Genomic DNA, 13,985 nt, shown 5'->3' with positions numbered 1-13,985 from the left:
CTGTCAGAGGACAAATTTGTGTCTTAAGCCACTGTTTCATGTAATTTGTTAAAACGGTAAGAAATACAACACATGATCAAAATTACATGTGAACAGAAACAGGTTGTGAAAGGGGTACAATTTCAGGGGTTTTTAGACCTGTGAGTATAATTCAACTTAAAAAGGCACCCCTCTTTTTATGATGCTTACAGATTAATTTGATAAGCATTTTTCTGTCTTCATCCAAGACAAAGCTATAGAATCCACAATATTTTAAAAAGAAAAAAAAATCCGCTATAGACACATCACAATTCATGTAGTTTCAAATTAATGAAAACTAGTCACCTAAAACATAATGGCATCAAGTCCATGAATGTTGAGTAAAAGATACAATTGGTTCCCTTGCAGATTAAGTATAATCACTGGTTTGAGAGTCACTAAAAATAGTTGTAATCACATAGGAAAATAAGAAAATGGAAATGTACTATAAGGCCATATTGATTAGAGGGATGATATTGTATAGGAGGCAAAGTTATCAAGGTTAAAAAAAGTTAATAGGTTCTAAAGTAATGGCACAGCTTACCCTGATCTTAGAGGTAAAAGAAAGTGGGAAGCCACCAGTGAGGTGAGCCAAGAACATGCTGGTTTAACCAACAGGGTTAACGCATTAAGGCCTAAACTACGTATAAGTCACCATTTACCCTAGCATAATATCCTCTATCCTAGGACAACACTACGAAAATAACCCACATCGGATAGGAAGTCAGGAGATCTAGTTGGCTCCACATTGAGCAAAGGTCTAGGAAGGATTCTGTGAGACGTTTGCACCAAAAAGTGTTTAGTCCTAAGGAAAATAATGTTGCATTAACATTGCTGGTTTGAGACTGCAGGGTTCAAAAGGGTTTCTGGGTAGTGCAAACCCGTTTTCTATTCATAATTTTAATCAAGTTAGTACAGATGAGAAAAAAACAACTGTAAATCCAAGATACCTTACCTGTCCTACTTGTTGGCATCATGCCTAGAAACTCCAGAACTGGAAGCTTATTCTCAAGGTGCAGTGTAAAATAACGGTGATAACATCAACTACTTATAGTACTTACCCTGATTGTGCTCAATAAAGTGATACACCTGAAGCCTGTAAGACCTTCCCACTATTACCTAAACATTGTCTTCCCAATTGGTATATTAATTTGGATGTCATGAAAAAATGCACTCCTTGTTCAACAATGTCTGGGAACAGATTAAAGCCAGTATCTCAATCCTAGCTACACATCAGAATCCTTATGGCACTAAATGCTTCACATTTTTTAAATGAGGCAGCCAGGATTGACAACTACTGAGATTAAACAATCTTTAATAAAGTAATGTGCACTGATGAGATTTTCCACAAGGAGCACCCAGTACAGTGATTCCTTAACTTACCTGACCATAGAATTCTGAGAAAATAAGTGAGAAAATGCTGCTCCAGATATGAAAAAAATTAGTATGCTGAAAACGAGTGAAAATAGGAGAAAATGGAACCTGGATATCATACAATGAATAAGAAAACACACACATGAAGAAGTTGGTGACATGAAAGCCTTTGTTTTTAATTTGGTTGATACACATATGACAAAATATTTTAGAATAAAATAATCCATGAATGGGCTCAAGGTATTTACAGTAGCAACTTTAAAAACATAAAATTGACACATTCTCAAACAGAAACATTTACAAAATTTTCTATTGTGAATCTGGAAGACTTTCAGTTCCTACTCATTACCCTGATATGAAGCCCCAACAGGTGGAAGGTAAGGCCCAGGAGTAGGAGATACATCTCTAACATATTTGGCAGTTAAGGATCATCTATTGGTGTGAGCTCCCAGGGAAGTGAAGGGCCAGATCTTGGGATAAGATACAGAATGGAAGACTCCAAAGGGAACAACTAATACAAGACTTAAAATCAAACTCACCTTTCTCAGTTTCCTATAGGAGAAAGCTGCAAACAATTTTTTAAACTTACTCAATTTCCCCCTTTTAGCAGAAAATCAGCAACCCTGAGACTCTAATTTTCCATGACATAAAAGTTAACATTTAGAAACCATTCAAGATTTTTTAAAAAACTAAATTTATGAGCAAATAGAAACGTCAAAGTAATGTTTATGATCTGAAAATACATTTAAGAGAACAAAATTCCTCTAACTTTTCATGTCTAATTCATAAACATTCCAATCAATAATTTCCATTGTCTGAAATTAGTTTCACAAAAAAAGATACTTTAACTAGATGTTTGAAATTGAGTACAACTTGCTCATGATTGTTAAATGGAACACCTACATCTTCATATTATTCAAATGCACTTAAAAGAAATTAGAGAAATTTTACCCATCTGGGATATACAGTATGAATTTGACTTATGAGACACACAAACAGAAACCATGAAAAAATAACCAAATGCTTATTCTCTGTAATCCTATTGAGACAGTTAAACACAGCATACCATACACATCAACAACTACTAATCCAACTAGGCTATTTAGCTATACTTTCAACAAATGGTTTCAACAAACAACTTTGTAGAGCATATATCCACAGTTTAAAAATCAAATTTGCTGCTCCTCCAGTGGTGGTTCAAGAGCTTCCATTAGCTTTTTATTTGCCTCTTCATTATGCCGGCTTTGACAATGAGTTAAATGTTTCTTAAAGCCTCTTGGGAAATTTGATTCAAAATTACAACGTGGACACTTAAGCAAACTTTGCCCATGGGCTGCTACATGATTTTTGAGGAGGGATTCCAAAAGAAAAGCCTTTCCACAAATTGTGCATTTGTAAGGGCTATGGACATTATGCTTATTAACCAAATGATGCAAAACAGCACCTTTCTTCATAGCACGACAGCAACAAATTTTGCAATAATACTTTCCTTTTCCACGCTTCATATATTTTGCAATCTCTTCTTCAGAGATAAAAGCTTCTTTTTCTTCGGTAAATTGTAGTACATTTTTGGACTGCTCTGGACTAGTCATGTCCATTTTGTTCTCTTTACTAAAATCAATAGATTCCACATCAACTTGCTCTTGATCACTGCTTGATTCCTGGCCCTTACTATCTATCGCATCCAAATCTGCTTTTATATACTCACTACTACTAAGCTCAGCATCAGAGTTTTCTTGGTTGTCTTTCTTGAGCTTCTTTGAAGAAGGAAATAAAGTGTCTTCTAAGAGTTTCTTAGGTGTAGCTAGTAGTTCTTCCTGAACTAAAATATCACACTTTTGATCATCTATGGCATCTGTTGGTAGTTCATCACCAAGCTCAACTGTCTTTTGAGATTCTGAGAAGATAGCAGATTTGGGAAGTTCAGGGAAAAGGGCATGTTTCCGGGCCTCAGGAAAAAGAGTGCGTTTTCGTGGTTCAGGAGAAGCAGGGGGGGCTGTTCTGGTAGGTTCAGAAAACAGGGCAGGTTTTCTAGGCTCAGTATCAATGGAAAGAACAGGTTTCCAGATATCGGAGACCGCTTTAGGGGACTCAGATGGCCCAGAAGGTTTCCGGGTCTCAGGGAAGACAGGTTTCTGAGGTTCAATAAAAAAAGACGACTTCCAGAGATCAGGGGAACCACCACGGGCACCTTTCTGGGACTCAGGAAAATCAAGTGAAGCAGGAGAAGTCTTCCGCTGATCAGGAGAAAGCTTCCAAAGCTCTGGAGACCCTGAGGGTTTTCTGAGCTCTGGAGATCCTGCTGGACTACGGATGTCTGGGGACAATGGTGGGCCCGGTTTGCGAAGCTCAGGGGACAAGGGAGGTCCTGCTTTACGGAGCTCGGGGGATACTGGGGGAACTGTCTTCCAGTGTTCAGGTGACAAGGTGGGAGTTGTCTTTCGGAGTTCTGGTGGGCCAGACTTCCATGACTCAGGAGATGCGGGGGGAGATTTCCAGGAACCGGGTGAGACTGATGAAGACTTCCAGGATGCAGGGGAGACAGATGAAGTTGGTTTCCAAGGTCCAGGTGATATAGAAGGAATTGGTTTCCAAGGTCCAGGAGACACAGATGGAGCAGGTTTAGCTGGTTTCCAAGGTCCTGATGATGCTGAAGGGCTGGATTTCCAAGACCTGGGGGACCCAGGTGGCCCTGGCTTCCAAGAACCTGGTGACACAGCTGGGGCTGGTCTCCTAGGCTCTGGAGAAACAGCAGAGAATGGCTTCCAAGGTTCAGGAGACTGTGATGGAGATGGCTTCCTTGGCTCAGGGGAGACTGTCCGGGCCGGTTTCCGAGACTCTGGAGATGCAGTTGGGGACGGCCCCCAAGGTTCAGGGGAAGCAGCTAGAACTGGTGACTCTGGAGACGAGGCTGCAGGCAGCCCCAATGTTTCTGGGAAATGGGAGTGTTTCTGAGGTTTGGGATTAAGAGTAGCCTTTACTGGTTCGGGAGAAACAGGAGCAAGTTTCTGTGGTTCTGGAGAAGGAATAGGGACTGGTTTCTGAGATTCAGAAACAACAGGGACTGGTTTTGGAAGTTCAGGAGAAGAAATAGGGGTAGGTTTTGGAGGCTCAGGAGAAGGTAGAGGTGTTTGTGGCTCAGGAGAAACAGGGCTAAGTTTTTGAGGCTCCAGGGAAAGAAGAGGAGTAGGTTTTGGTGATTCTGGAGACAAAACTGGGCCAAGTTTTTGTGCTTCTATGGGAAGGGCAGGTAAAGGTTTCAGGAGTTCTGCTGAATTAGAGGGCATTTTCTGGTGTTCAGGAAGAGAAGGGCTTTTCGCAGAATCTATTTCTTTGTTTAACTGATTTTTTGGTTTCTCATTCCATTTCTCTGGAGCTGCATGTTTGGATGTGATGTGATAATATACATTAGAGTACATCTTGCTGGTGAAGAAGCATTTATGGCAGTGAAATAACTTTGCACTTTTCTGGTAAAATATCATTTTACCTAACCCACCAGCATCCATTTCATCACAAAATTCTGGGTGGATGGTACCCATGTGGATTTGTACGTTTTCATAATCTGTGCCTCTGAAATTGCAGTGGTCACACTCCAAACGTACTGATGGTTTACGAAGTTCCTGGAATACTTCCATTTTTCTGTTATAATACACACAATTATATTCTTTAAAAACTTTCAACAGTGCTGCAATAAAGTAGAAATAAATTATTTTCAGGAAGCATTATCGAATGAAATGCTGTTCTAGTCCATTCTAAAACTGCATAATTTCAAGCCTAGGATGGCATATGCATTTATTTAATATCTCTATAAAGATTTTGAAGATAAGAAGAAATGAACTAATTTTTAACTGAGTTCCAGGAATTCTGCTAGGTTTATATACATTCTCTCATTTAATCCTCCTAATAATAGGACTGAAGTATTATTTTTTTTATTTATGGATGAAGAAACTGAGGTTCCAAGAAGTGACTTATCCAGATTATATGACTATCAGTGACACAGCTTGACTCCAGAATGATCTACTGCATGTGCCTTACACCTTGACTCTAAAACCCTGAATATCAGCACACAAAGCTAGTAAATATCAAAATTCACGCTGTTATTTAAGGCTGAGCAAGAAACTTTAAATCCATTTCAGAAAGCATTTATTAAATTAAGTCTCACTATGAAAAGATAGCTTTTTAAAAATATCGACATATTGGTTTTGAGCTCTTGCTCAGGCCCGGTTCCACGTCTGGAAGTGTACTTTCCCTTTTAATAAAAGATTTTCTTTTCTGCTGTAAAAAATAACTAAATAAAAATAATGAAATAAATAAATAAATAATAAAAATAACATCTTAAAATGTTTTATTCATCTTAAAATATTTTATTTATGTAATAAATTACTTTGTGTCCCATGCTTTTCTAGGCACACAGGTTTCAAGAGGTGTCTTGCAATGTGGTGCTTACATTAGTAGGGAGATAAGAGTATGGAGGGCAATGCAGAGGAAGCTGTCAAGGAGACACTTGAGCAGAGATCTTGAATGATGTGAAGGAGTTTGCCAAGCAAAGGGAACTCAAAGGACAGCCTTGAGGCAGGCACTTGCTTGCCAGAAAATATGACTTTTTAAAACTTTAAGTGAGTCTTAAGTGGTAAAAGTAACAGAAGCTCAGTTAAAAACATACTCATTCATGCAGTACAAGATACTCACACATTATCCCTCTCCAAGGACAGCCACTGTACTTGTGTGTCGCTGAAAAATTGTTCTATGTATACACAAATGCATAAATATATTCTACACAAATGGGATATTAAACATTTTGTTCTGCAACCTGCTTTCATTTAAGAAGAAAAGGTGTCTGTGGCTCAAGAGAAACAACAGAGCCAGGCTTCCGAGGTTCTAGGAAAGTAAGAGGACTACGTTTTGGTGATTCTGGAAACAAAACTGGGCTGTTTCTGAGTTTCTATGGAAAGGGCAGGTGTAGGTTTCAGGAGCTCTGCTGATTTAGAAGGCATTTTTTAGGGCATTTTTGCAGAGTAAGCAATGAATTTTCTTGTACATATCTTTGAATGTGAGGGTATTTCTGAAGGAAAAATTCCTCCTCGGGAGTAGACTACCTGTTCAAAGGCTATTTACAATTAAAATTGATACATTTTACCAAACTCTCAAGCAGTACAGCACTATTACATACCAACCTTGTATATATGAGGAACGGTTCCCCAACTTCTTCTTCAACACTATCATTAAACTTTAAATTCTTGCTATTTCTTACGTGAAAACTGGTATCTCCCTATTGTTTAAAGGTGCTTTTCTTTAGTGAGAAACACTGAATACTTTTCCTTGTTTATTAGCCGTGTTTATTTCTTCTCCTAAGATAGGCTTTATCCATTTTTAATTATTTATAAAGTTTTTGTATATAAAAGGAATCACCTCTTTCAAAATTGAAAATATTTTGTTTCATTTGTTTCTTGACTTTATGGAATATTTTTTTAACCAATTTGTTTACATAAGAATTAAAAACTTAAAAGTATTTTCCTCATGACTATTTTAAATTGTTTTCCCACTTCGTTATTTTTTTAATCACTCAATATTTTCCCTATCACTTTAATAATTTTACATCTGTATCATTAATCCATCTGGTATAAGGAGGTAAGCTAGAGTTCCAACCTATTTTTTCACCCCAAATAATTACTTGTTTTCTCAACAACATTGATTATACAACCCTTTTCCCCACTTACGTGGAATGTTCCATTTAGCATTTACTTAATTTTGTGTACATAATTCTATTCTGGACTCAACTCTTCTATTCTAACAGTTCCATCTGGTAGGGTCCTCAGCACAGGAATCCAATACTGTTCAAATGGACTATGATGAACATACACAAGTATTCACCAAGTGAATTACAAAATCTTTTCTCATTAAATTATGCCCCATTGTTTATCAAAACTACTAACTACTACTAAGAGGATACAATGTGCTCTGTGCTAATGGTAATAATGGTCAATATACTCTTTCCATGTTACTGCTCCTCAAAACAACAGTACAGATTAGATACACTTATAATCACAAGATCTCTATTAATTTAAAAAATGTAATATTATTTCTAATTCTGGCATTTTGTTTTTAAAGATGTTAGGAAACAAAATTGTCAGTAATGTCACCTGTATCATTTGCATTTTTGAGGGGTCTAAAGTTAAAAAGGTAATAATTGAGAAAACAAACTAGTACTTCAGAAAGTATTAGCTTCTTTTGAGTTATCCTACAAATATCCTGTCTTTTAAAAAATTAAGAACTACACACACACATACAAATATAAAATCACGTAGTACTAAAGAAAAATCTCTAAAAAGAACTTCAACTTAAAAATTAAAAACATAATGAAGAAAACATGTAGAAAGAATAGGTTATCTTAACAACTCCATCTGGCCATACATACAAATAATGAAAAGTTAAGGTATGCTCATATTAAAGAGGTGAGGTATATTACATATTATTTATCATTATATCATATTATGTCATGTGTTATATATATTTTGACAGATGTTGAGCTCAGGTTTGCTGGGTTTGAGTCCTGGCTTCATTATGTGGCTTTTATCAAGTTCCTACACCTTTCCATGTTTCAGTTTCCTTGACTGTAAAAATGGATTTATTTTATAGCATGTTTAGAACAGTATCTAATATACAGCAAGTACTCAGGTTAGCTATTATTAGTACATTAGAAACTACAAGGTAGTCTGTAAAATATATACTCCTTCAGTTTCTGGTAATTAAATATATTCCAAATCATCCTGGCAGTTATGGCTCACCAACACACAGTGGCTCATCCAAAAAATACTTTAGTCCTACTTGTGAAAGGCAGAGAAGCATTATTTTCATGATTTCTGTCCAAGTTTCTTAAGCTTAATTAAACAAACTGTTAAACACAGAAACTTTTCCCAACTTCTCAAGACTATGGAGAAGGTGCTTTTGTTTTCTCATTTCAGGTAGCACTTACTTATCTACACCTCTCCTCTCCTGGCATAATGTGTTGTCTCATAAACAAAACAGTTTTCTTCTTTTATGTGCTCCCTTACCGACTTTTACCAATAGTAACTCATAAAACAGAGGTTATCAAAAGGCCCAGTAAGTGTATGATACATGGATTAGATTATAAACTGTAAGGGTGAAGCAGTTTTTCTTCTATTCCCACAGAAATGACTGAGCACACTGTTCTACATTCAGAAAAGTTTTTAAAAAATGCTTCTGGCAAATTTATCAAATGAAAATCAAAACCAACCCACATCTCATAAATGGGCATCTCTGACACAGTACAACGACAGAGAACTAGTCCTCTTTTTAGCCACATACACTTTCCCGATCGCTACCCCAGTCTTGTGGTCCCCTTCAAGTAGGTAAAGCTCTACCCTTTCTCCTTATTTCTATTTTCTATTGACTATATTTCTCCCTTTCTTGCCTCTTTAGAAATTTTATACTAACCTTAATGTTCTACAATTGCTCCTATAAATTAGTCCCTGTTTTTAATGAATACCACTTAGCGTAATTCCCACTGCTCTTGCTTCAATCAGCAGACAGCCACCTTGGCTTCTCTGAGTGGACTGAATCCTTTTGTCCTCGATTGCTGCCTGCTCAATCTATCCATTCACCAGCTCTCCCACTCTTCATCTAGAGCCACTCAGTAAATACATCATCCATTCCCAATCCCCTTCAGTCTGCATTAAACCCCAATGGCTCCTCTGACTTCTATATCATTCCCTATTTCTCCCAACTGGCCCTCCTGCTTTCCTCTTTCTATCAAAAACTCTTCTGGCCAACCTCAGAGTTTATACTGCTCACACCTGCCTACTACTAAGCCTCATTATCATACTCTAATAACATCTTACTTTAAAAAAGTTATAGAATTTACTTCTCAAACCCCAAATTCTGTCATATATGCATATCAGCATATGTTCAGATATTATTTTATGTATGGGCGTGTATGCTTCAATAGTTTTTCATTAAGAATTCCAAGCACTTTTCAAAAATGTTCTCATAAAATATTCTCCTAAACTTTTTGTTTAAAAAGAGAGGAACGTTAAAGGGAAACAAAAATATATGCAAAGAAATGCTGGTAGAATAACACTTTATAAATCCAGGACAAGTACTTTTAAAGTGGGGAAGAAATAAAGACCAGCATGCTTTTCCCTAGACTTACCAGATGTCTTACTAGAAGTTTTAAAAGTGGTCGTCAAAGGGCAGCAAGTCTACATGGCTTTTTGACTAAACCACAGAAAATAGCCTGTAGTACATGAAGAACAAAGATGAGAAGTTGAACCTAAAAAAAAAAAATAATAATAAAGGATAATCAAAATTATATCTGTGATAATCAGTGCCTCCTGTAACAGAATTAAATCTGCCTGTTTCTCTCACTATCCAACAGTGAGAAGGCTAAGAGTCTGGGGTGGTAGTAGGTTATCAACTTGAGTGGAATGGGAAAAACTGGCTATGAATAAGCTAGATGGATCATATACTCTTCTGGTTAAGTTCTAGAACATTTATCTACCCTTCCCTCTACTCCCTATACCTTTTCAACTGCTTTAATTTTGATCCCTTATCTCCCTGCCACTAGTCTCACTTCCTTTCAATCCACTTATCATACTGCTATCAGTCATCTTCCAAACATAAAAACCTAATGCGACTTGCCTGCTCACAATTCCTCAAGATAACCTCAACAACTCCAGTACAAAAACTGAACATGGCATATAAAGCTTTTCACAATCTGGCCCAACTACTGCATTCTCAAAGTACTGACCCACCTGTAATTCCCTGACAATTCAAGCTTGCAGCCCTTTACACTCCACGTCTTGCCACCCAGTCATGAGGCAAGTTCCTCCATCCTTCAGGAGGGATTGCTTATTAAATGCTAGCCAATTCCCAGCACCCCCTAATCTTCCTTGGACGCCCTGCTGTATACAAAACTCCACTGTAGTAGTCATCTTCTGGCACTACAGAGGCCTGATTCCACAGAAGGCCATGGGCTCTTGGAGTAAGGGGCTACCCATTCACCTCTGTGACCCTTGCATAACCTTGGTACATAGTATGTGCTCAGAAAGCACCTAATTAAAACATCCTCTCATGAAGATTGGAAACATGATCTTAGATTACAGAATTTTAAAACTAGAAAAGACCTGAGCTACCATCTAGTCTTGAAGTCATTGGATTTTAGGACAGGAGAAAACCTCAGGGACCATCTCCTTTAAAACTTCAATTTATATTTGAGAAACCTAGACATTAAGTAACTTGCTCAAGATCAGGAAAATATTTAACATCTGACAGAAGACCTGAATAAAGTTCTGCTATCTATTCAGGTTCTTTCTAGTATATCTTGACCAACCTAACAGTGGAATTTACTAAGATCTTGAAAAGGCAGAACAAGAGGCCAACTCAACAAGATGAAATTTATCAAACATTTAGAATCCAAATAACAACTGAAGAATATAGCACTACAGAGAACTGTATTCCATAGTCTGCATTGGGCAGAGTATCCCAGTAGATCACAGTCTCTAGCTCTGGGCAGGAAGGACACTTTAACTGAGTCCCTAACACTAAGGAACTTGCAAAAGAAAGCAACCAGGATGGTGGGCAGTCTTTAAAAACATGTCATTTGTGAGGACAGGCACTTAACTTCAAAAGGGGAGGAGTTACAGATAACATGTAAGCTGTCCTAGAGGCAACAAATGGAAGCTGGCAGGAAAACAGATTTCGGCAAAACAGATTTCACAAAAATATATAAAGTTTTGTGAACAACTCAATCATGGACTAAAATAAGTTGCTTTGTCAAGCAGGAGCCCACCATAACTGGAAGCAATTGATCAAGATAAGACTGGAAGAATCCTCAAAGAACTGGAGCCTACCTTCTTCATTTTACAATTGAGAAAACTGATGCTTAGGGAGAGAAGTGACTTGTCAAAGATCACATGAATTAAGACAGAAAAAGCAATAGAAGACCCTAGTTTCTTGATTCTGGACCTCTGTGATAACGCAATGCTAGCTTTCCCACGGGAATGTTGCAGAGTTGAGTCCAAAATTCAGCAGCTAGGTAGAGGCTAGATAATGAGATTCCTTCTAACTTTAAGATTCTAACTAATTTTTTTCTAATTTTCAGAGCTCCTAAGCCTAACGATGACAGTAACTCTAAATTGTCCAACTAATAAAAATTATCTAGTTCTGTTTTTTGTCTCTATAGATTACATGTTGTCTCTAAAATACATTAAGTTCTAATCACTAGTGTTTTGCCAGCCCATCATCCTGTATTTTCAATGAGGTTCTATGCCATATGGCATCATACCTATTCCCATTCCCATCCACTTTCTTCCTTAGTCTATCACCACTTGTCATTTTTTAAAACATTTTGATGTAGTTTTTAAAATTAAAACTCAATATGTAGAGCATATTTAAAGCTAACTGGGATACATACACACCACACACACACTAGCATTACTCTTTACCCCAGCTGATTTTTTAAAAATTAGTAAACTTTATTTTTTAGAGCAGTTTTATGTTTAAAGAAAAATTAAACAGATAGTTTTTGTTTTCACATACCTGGCTGCACACAATTTCTATTATTAACATCCCGTACTAGTGTGGTACATTTGTTACAACTGACAAACAAATACTGATATATTATTAACTAAAGTCCAGTTTATATTAGGGGTCACTTTACATGTTATACAGTTCTGTGGGATTTCCTAAGTGTATAGTATCATGTAGCCAACATTACAGAACCATAAATACTTTAACTGCCACAACAATTCCCTGTGCTCCTAACAACCACTGATCTTTTTACTATCTCTGTAGTTTTGTCTTTCCCTATACATTTTTTTAAATTGTGCAAAAGATAACATAAAATTTACCATTCCATTTTTAAATAACCATTTTAAAAGCACAATTTTAAATTAAGTACATTCATAATATTGTAAAACCATCACCATTATCCATTTCCAGAACTTTTCATCATAACAGACACTCTGTACTCATTAAATAACTTCCCATCCTCACCCCACCCACCACCAGCCGGATCTTTATTGGATTTTGTCTCTATGACTGCAATCATACAACATTTGTCCTTTAGTGTTTGTCCTTAGCCCATCTATACTATAGCATGTTTCCAGAATTTCAGTCCTTTTTAAGGATGAATAACATTCCACTGTATATACCATAATTTATTTTCCATCCATCGATTGACAGACATTTAGTTTCTTTTGTCTATTCTGAATAAAGCTGCTATGAACACTGATGTATGATACCTATTTGAGTCGCTACTTTCAGTCGTTAGGAGTTTATATCTAGAGGTGAAATTGCTGGATCATAAATAACACTCTGTCTAAAGTTTTGAGGAACCATTAAACCGTTTTCTACAGCTGCTGGCTGCACCATTTTACAACCCCGATAGCAACCCACAAGTGTTCCAATTTCTCCGCATCCTTGCCGTCACTTGTGATTTTTTTAAAACAGCCAACCTAATGGTTATATGGTGTATCTTCTGGTTTTCATTTTCATAACTTTGATGGCTAATGGCGCTCACTAGCCATTTGTATATCTTTGGGAAAATATCTACGCAAGTCCTTTGCCCATTTTTGAACTGGACTGCTTTTTGCTGTTGAGTTATAAGACATCTTTACATTTTCTGGACACTAACCCCTTATCAGATACACGATTATATTTCTCCCATTCTGTAGGCTGTCCAGTTGATTTTTAAACGGCAACGATGACAAAAGCCCACGCAGTCTAGGGGCAAAGAAAATTGCATCTAGGATTAAAATGGAAAGAATGCATTCCTTGAGAGCCAGAACCGACTTCCCAGCAGGGTTTTAAACAAAACGTTTCCTGCCTCCCCACCCCCAAGTCCCCGAGAGTTCACCCCGCCCGCGGCCTCTGGGGAGGGGTCCTTCCGCCGGACAGGGCGTGAGCCGACGGGGTGCAGGCCCCTCCGTGGACGCCCTAGGCTTCCTCAGGACACGGGCTTTGGGATCTGCGCACCGGAACGACGCCCCTCCCTGCCCGCCCCGCTTCTCACCGCTGGGCTGCGGCGGCGTCCAGGTGAGCGAAGATCTGCGGGAAGCCGGGCTCGCAGTCCTCAGCGGCTTCGCGAAGCCCTGTAGAGCGGCGGCCTCCCGAATGGCGGCGAAGCGCAGGCGCGGGCTCTGAACGCGCGAGCGTGCGCGCGGCCGCGGGACGGGCAGGCGGGGACTGACGGGAAATGAGTTTGGCGCCGCGCGCCCTTCCGCCCGGGCCAATCAGATCGCTGATCGCCGGGAGCATCTTTGCCGAGAATGCGTCGGCAAGTGGAGCGGCCCGCCCTGTCCCCGGAGGTGACGTGTCTGCCGCCCTCTCCAGGAAGTACCTCACGCAGCCCCTGGGGCCACACCTCTGGCAGTGCCCGCGCGTTTGCGCGGGGTGGGAGAGGGGCCCAACTGTCCAGACCCGAGCGGTCAGAGCGGGCAATCGCCCTCCGTCTCCTCCCTCCAGGTCGAGGGGCCGAGCACCGGCCTGAGGCCGCCCAACCGAGAAGATGCCGCACAAGGAAGAGCTCTAGGGCTTCAGATTCGTAACCCGCAGGCAGGGGTAGAACCTGTTAG

General features: G+C 38.8%; 1 protein-coding gene across 2 annotated transcripts; it reads right to left on the bottom strand.

The window, feature by feature from the left end:
• Nucleotides 1–1,543: 1,543 nt before the first annotated feature.
• CHAMP1 (chromosome alignment maintaining phosphoprotein 1) lies at nucleotides 1,544–13,577 on the bottom strand. Of its 2 annotated transcripts, XM_011379539.2 has the most exons (3): nucleotides 13,424–13,576; nucleotides 9,563–9,682; nucleotides 1,544–5,077 (listed from the first exon to the last, which is right to left on the bottom strand). In XM_011379539.2, exon 3 carries the CDS (start codon nucleotides 5,025–5,027, stop codon nucleotides 2,562–2,564), a length of 2,466 nt encoding a protein of 821 aa, XP_011377841.1. In that variant the 5' UTR covers nucleotides 5,028–5,077; nucleotides 9,563–9,682; nucleotides 13,424–13,576; the 3' UTR covers nucleotides 1,544–2,561. The 2 variants fall into 2 exon arrangements, with proteins under 2 accessions (XP_011377841.1, XP_011377842.1); XM_011379540.2 differs by lacking the exon at nucleotides 9,563–9,682 and having other exon boundaries at nucleotides 13,424–13,577.
• Nucleotides 13,578–13,985: the final 408 nt, after the last annotated feature.

The sequence above is a fragment of the Pteropus vampyrus genome, unplaced genomic scaffold, assembly GCF_000151845.1.
Source record: "Pteropus vampyrus isolate Shadow unplaced genomic scaffold, Pvam_2.0 Scaffold363, whole genome shotgun sequence".
NCBI lineage: Eukaryota > Metazoa > Chordata > Mammalia > Chiroptera > Pteropodidae > Pteropus > Pteropus vampyrus.
Note: the sequence above shows the minus strand (reverse complement) of the source record. Positions and strands in the feature narration are given on the sequence as shown.